Here is a 6,365-nt window from a genome sequence, read left to right as displayed (position 1 = left end):
ATTTGTGTTTCATGTATTTGTTTAGAGGCAACGTGAGTTCGGTATTAAGACTGACTGTCGGATGCTAACGTTAGCTTAGCTAAATGATAGAATAGCAGTACATTCCCCTGGGTTTTCTGGCTCCTGCACATCATAATATTTGTAAATAATTAAGTGATATAAATCTGTATGTTCAATGAGTTGTGTCACACTGAGTATGTTGGTTAAATGTGACCGAAAGATGTATATTAGTGTTGTGCCTGTTTGTTAGCCTGTGTTAGCGCTCGTTCGTCGTATTGTTAGAGCGGCGCCGCCATTGTTAAAGATCCGTGTCGTCACCTACACCACAGTAGCTGTGGGTCCAGTTTTGCTGTTGTGGAACGGTTAGAGAGGGTTTTATGCCCAGTTGTCCCAGCTAAATTAACTGGATGGAGTGATTAAGTGGGCTAGTGAATATATGAATGTGTGAATGTTGCTTATTTAAGTTGTTGTACATTTATGTGATTTTGTGTAAGACAATGCACTTGAAAGAAATATGTAATAAAGATAGCCCGGGAAAACTCTCAATGAAGACGCCACAGAACTGCCTGCTTCTTCATTTATTCCTGTTTTCACAGGCACACATCATCTGCACACAGGCTCTCTAGCACTGAGACCTGTAAAATTGACTTTGCTTCTACCCTGGAGTCTTTGTGCTTTCTCGCCTCGCAGGTTTCCATAAATCATGGCTGTACCTGGACTGTAGTTGTGCCTCCTGCTATGGCCCTGCTGACACCAACTGCTACTACCATTATTATTATTAGTCACATTACTATTACTATTCCCTGTACCATTAAGCATATTAGCTTTGCTTCCACCCTGAAACCCTTTTGCTTTCTCGCCTCACAGCTTTCCACGAACCGTTGTGGTCCATGGACCGTGGTCGTGTCTCCTGCTGTGACCCTGCTGACCCACTGCTACTTCGATTATTATCATTAGTTACATTACTAATACTATTCCCTATATCATTATTTAAATTTGACTATAGTTATTGCTGCTATTATAAGTATTCTTAATGTTTCCTTTGTTACTCTGCTTACTGCTGTGATTATATGAATCATTTAAGTCATATACATTGAATGTGTTGTATCTCTGTTATGTCGTTCATTCTGTACACATGACATCTATTGCATTCTGTCCATCCTGGGAGAAGGATCCCTCCTCTGTCGCTCTCCCATAGGTTTCTTCCTTTTTTCTTCCTGTTAAAAGGTTTTTTAGGAGAGTTTTTCCTGTGCCGACGTGAGGGTTTCGGGGCAGAGGATGTCACGTGTACAGATTGTAAAGTCCTCTGAGGCGAATTTGTGATTTTGGGCTATACAAAATAAACTGAATTGAATTGAATTGAATTTAACTCAGACAGAGGACCTTTGTTTGAAATGTAAAAGTGATGATAGAAAGCACCACACCTCAATCTCCCATCAACCTTCTCTGGTTGTTTTCCAGGTGCAGCATCGGATCACAGGGCAGGTGATGGCACTGAAGATGAACACTCTGGCTAGCAACAAAGCTAACATGCTACGGGAAGTGCAGCTCATGAACAGGCTTTGCCAGCCGAACATACTCAGGTAGGTAATATCATTATCTAAGCCTGTTGCTAGGTGCGCTTAGATCAGTAACCTTTGTGATATGAGTTGGTATTTTTACATTTTCTTGTTTTTCAGTGTGCCATATCAACATTAAGGTTAACATTAAGTTGAATTATTATGACACAGCTTCAAATTTTAAATCTCCACAGGATCTTTAATTCTATTCCATCTATAAAGGCAACGTGCTTAGCAACATTTTTAAAAAAAAAATCACAAGCTTTCATTTTCTATCTTTTCACTATGAATGAAATCAACTTGAAGATTCTGAACCTTGGCAAGCAGCTTCAGTCCAAGAGTTATGCTACTTCTCTACAGAGGAATACAGTAAACATCTCCATTGGAAAATTCAAACAAAGATTTTGGCAAATTGTGAATTTCAAATTGAACACAAGTTGAGGCACAATAGAATAAATCCTGTACGTGACAGTATTGATATCCTCAGTGTGAACGCCTGTGTTCAAGTCAACTGTTGCTGATGATTCCATAAGAGAAAAGTGTGCTCCTCCTCCTTCAGACATATACAGTATTTAAGCAAGGAACTCCTACTTTCATGGAACGTGGACATTTTAGAATATGGCTAACAGCATTTAAATAAAAAATCATATTTCTTCCCGTCTCCTCAGGTTTCTTGGGGTTTGTGTGCATGAAGGTCAACTCCACGCTCTGACTGAGGTAAAACCATCTTCTTTAATATAGTCAGATTTCTGAAGCTTTTTGAATTGTGTTGAAAATGCTCATGTTTTTTCTTTTTCTCACTTTGAGTCTCCATCTCCCATTTCCATTTTTTTTTTATCGTATCCATTATAATTAAAATACAATAACTGAAATACCACATGGCAAAATAATTGAATGTGGAAATAACTAAATGCAGCTCCTAGGGAGTCTGTTTTCAATGATGGTTTACCAGGTAGTTTACACTGCGGTTCTTTGTGTCTGCAGTGGTTACTATGGTTACCACTGAGGTATAGCTGAACATAGCTGCCCCCTCCACCAAAGGTCTCTGTTTACTGTGCCGGTGTTAACTGGTTAAAACTGAAAACTATGCGCCTCAATGGTTTCAACAGTAAGCCTGTTCAGACTAGAATAGGAGCATCTCATCATGAACCATGTAGCGCTTCAGGAATTATGCTCACATTACAGTGACATACATCATATGTTAATATTCAACATTCAAAACTGTGTTGTCATGTGCGTGTGTGCTGACTGGGCATCCCTCTGACATGTTGCCGTTTCTCTCTGTAGTATATAAATGGAGGCAACCTGGAGCAGCTGTTGGACAGTGACCTGTACCTGTCATGGTGCGTCAGGATTGGTCTGTCCCTGGATATCGCCCGAGGGCTGCAGTACCTGCACAACAAAGGCATATTCCACAGAGACCTCACCTCCAAGGTACAGCAGACAGGACTACGATGCATTGTATGGGTCATTGATTATGGATGGGAATCTATCTACAAAACTCTTTTTTCCAAGAGACAATGCGCTTCATTGAATTCTGAAGTTCAAGAGGGAACAGTTTCCTGTATCCTGTTTTGTGAATGTCTTCCATCCTGTCGCCTGTTGAAACAAAGAGGAAAAGGAAGGCTCGAAGCAAATGAGTGACAGAAAACAAACCGATAAGTGTTTCCCATCTGAAAGTGTCTGTAGCCACGGCAGCGAGGAGGGAGCAGAGTTCTGTTCAATGAAATGTGACTATTTGTGCTGGTAATGATAATGTTTTGGATAATGCTGCATGTGAAACTGGAAGTTTACAGCTTCCAACTGTAGCCTGAACAGTTCAGAACAGAGTTGGTGCACATGAGTTATTTCATTACAACTTGGACAAATAAAACCAACAGTGTCTGCATGGCTAGACTAGAGATGTGTCTTTGTACTCAATTTGAATTGATTAAAGGCTAATTTGTCTTTTCCTGTGCAGAACTGTCTGGTTCGCTGTGATAACGGCATGTTCACTGCTGTGGTGGGAGACTTCGGCCTGGCAGAGAAGATCCCTGATTACAGGTCAGTGAAGGGAAATCCAGAATCTTGATGTCTTTGTGTCTGCTGCAGTCAAACAACAAACCCTTCATGAAAGAATTGTAGTCACCAGTACAGCCTGATGTCCTTCTGATGTCATTCTCAGCTAGTCTGTGAGCCTAGCTTTATGTGCAACCACAGCTGCCAGAGACTGTGCAAAAGATGACTAAGAATGATTATTTTAGTTTACAGTGTTTGGAACTGACAGCTGATTTATTTCAAACACATCTGTATCCATTGAGGAGCCAGTTTAAATCAGTTATTATCAGAGTTTATCTATGCTGAACCCATCTCAGTGCGTCTCTTGTGCATTATATGCTGATGAATGACTCCTTGTGATGAACCAGGTCTTCATCCGACTCCAGAAATGACTACATTCTTTCATTAGTTGGTGATTCCTGGTACAAAAGTGTTGCTAAGATTTTGTTCCCAGTAGGAACAGGGATGGAAAAGAATCAATATAATATGAAGAAATTCAACCACAAAGCATGACAGTGTTAACTAAACTTAACACTACCACCTTAACAAAGACGTGTTGCAGAGCAGTGGCTGGAATATTCATAATATTACAGATAAGAATATAGCACAAGCTCACAGCCAATTCCGACTAGTGCAGTGACTCTGAAAGAGCACCTTGCTTTCTCTGCAGTGATGGTGGGGGGAAGCAGCCTCTGGCCATCGTTGGCTCCCCCTACTGGATGGCCCCTGAAGTTCTGAGAGGGGAGCTGTACAACGAGAAGGTAAAGCTGCACAGCTCACACAAACACCCACTGAACTACAAAACACTATTAAAGCATAACACATTCATCCTCTTGAATATAAGTTGAATATTTAATAATAAAACACACCCATAGTCATACCCAAAATCAAAAATACATCCTCTTATAAACAAACAAGGTCCCTGTTACAGTCATGCAGAGAGCAGTTTAACTTGATGAAGACAGTACCCTTTACTTCCTGGTGTACAGGAAGTAGAGATAAAGACATTAGGTTCCTACTGTATATGTTTCACTATTTCTAATGAACTTGGTCTAAGTAATGTGCAATCAAAAAAAGGTAAAACAAAATAAGCACTTTAAATCCCTTAACCTTTGTCTCAAACAAGTGGTTGGTGAGATTTGGAGGCAACAAATCTAAAACTCTATCGGGGAGTTTTCTGATGATTTAAACATCAGAAACTTGGTTTAATTCTCTACAACCCAGGATGTTTCAGATTACCACTGTGTGTCTATGTGTGCATGGTCAGAACTAACATGCACTCCCAGTGTTTCTGCTCAGGTGGATGTGTTTGCGTACGGCATCATCCTGTGTGAGATCATCCGCCCTGATTGAAAATCCTTCTCCTGACTTCTTACCCAGGACAGAGGTGGCCTTATGCCTGTGATTTAGTCGGGTTGTGTAGTGATGTAAAGGAGTGATGTGTAACCAACATCAAGACAGAAACTTGTTGCTACTTTTTTTTTTTTTTTCTTATTAGGAATATTGTCTATGCCAATGTTCCAAACTACTGAGAGCCATGGAAACAATTTCAGTTCAATGTAATAAATGTATTACACTGAAACGCTGTGTGTGTGTGCTGTGTGTGTGTGTGACCACCAGTGTGTGTGTGTCATTTTATGTGTGTGTGTGTCCGTGTGTGTGTGTGTGTGTGTGTGTGTGTGTGTGTGTGTGTGTGTGTGTGTGTGTGTGTGTGTTGTGTAGGACTTTTTGGTCTGGCTCGATCTTGGGCGCATTTGAGAACATGGTTGGGGATTGTCCAGCGGCCTTCTTAAGCCTTGCTGTCACCTGCTGTAATGCAAGTACTCACACACACACACACATCACTGTGTCATTGGTCATAACCTATAAGGTGGCAGTGTGTTTCACTTACACTGACTTCACCACCTTGGACAGGTGGACCTCTCTGAGCCACTGTGTCTTTGTTGACAGCATGTTACTACCTTCAAATGAACGTGTTATTGATGGTAACATACTCATTCTTTGTTTATGTGTGATCTGTGTCCTGGTGTTGTTTTCAGATGAGTGCAGAGAGGCGTCCCTCCTTTTCTGACATTGTCTTCACATTGGATGGCATGGAGAGAGAAGAGAGACGTGCCATTGCAGTTGGTAAAACATTTTTTTTGTCTGTCTTAAATGTAAAATGTTTTTTAAGCTCTTGGGTGTGGATTCTCCCACAAGTCTTCAATTTTTTTTCCTGAATACTTTGATCTGTCCCTTGTTTTTGGAGTGCAGTTGGTCTAGTGATAATGGAGATGGATCATAGATAAAGAAGACACAAAAGGCAACATTTTGATGGTGAACAGTTTTTCTGTGTAATGAGCCCAGGACTGTGTGGGTAAGGCACTGGAAGATGACTGTTTTTTAATCTCAGACCTGGTATCGAACATCTTTAATGCAAACCGTCTGAGCCTGCTTAGAGAGGTGAAAGTTCAGGGCTTAAACACAAGCTGCTGTGTATCACTTCTTTCAGGCCGGATATCAACGGAATGTGTATGCAATAGATGGAGTATGGTCCTGCTTAAAGGGCCATCACTGGAGAAGGAACCCTGGGCCGGGACTGGGAACCTTGCTGTGATTATGTAGGGCAGCTTGTGGACCCTGGCCCTATCAACCGCAAACTACATCCCAATCTGACCCCTAATATACACTAAAAACACAAAACTATCTTTTAGCCCTGTGATCACATGCAAACCAGGCAAAATCTACCAGCAGAGAATAAAACAATCTGAGCTAAACACTTATGGAAAT

General features: G+C 41.0%; 1 protein-coding gene across 1 annotated transcript; it reads left to right on the top strand.

Moving 5' to 3' along the window:
- Positions 1-1,461: 1,461 nt before the first annotated feature.
- On the top strand, positions 1,462-4,949 carry LOC129115969 (dual specificity testis-specific protein kinase 1-like; the record flags this gene model as incomplete). Its single annotated transcript, XM_054627116.1, has 6 exons — positions 1,462-1,583; positions 2,228-2,276; positions 2,847-2,993; positions 3,520-3,602; positions 4,267-4,357; positions 4,896-4,949. Coding segments are annotated over 6 exons (546 nt in total), but the record flags the coding sequence as incomplete, so codon positions are not given.
- Positions 4,950-6,365: the final 1,416 nt, after the last annotated feature.

Source organism: Anoplopoma fimbria, unplaced genomic scaffold (genome assembly GCF_027596085.1).
Source record: "Anoplopoma fimbria isolate UVic2021 breed Golden Eagle Sablefish unplaced genomic scaffold, Afim_UVic_2022 Un_contig_7825_pilon_pilon, whole genome shotgun sequence".
Lineage (NCBI taxonomy): Eukaryota > Metazoa > Chordata > Actinopteri > Perciformes > Anoplopomatidae > Anoplopoma > Anoplopoma fimbria.
This window is presented reverse-complemented; position numbering and strand designations above follow the sequence as displayed.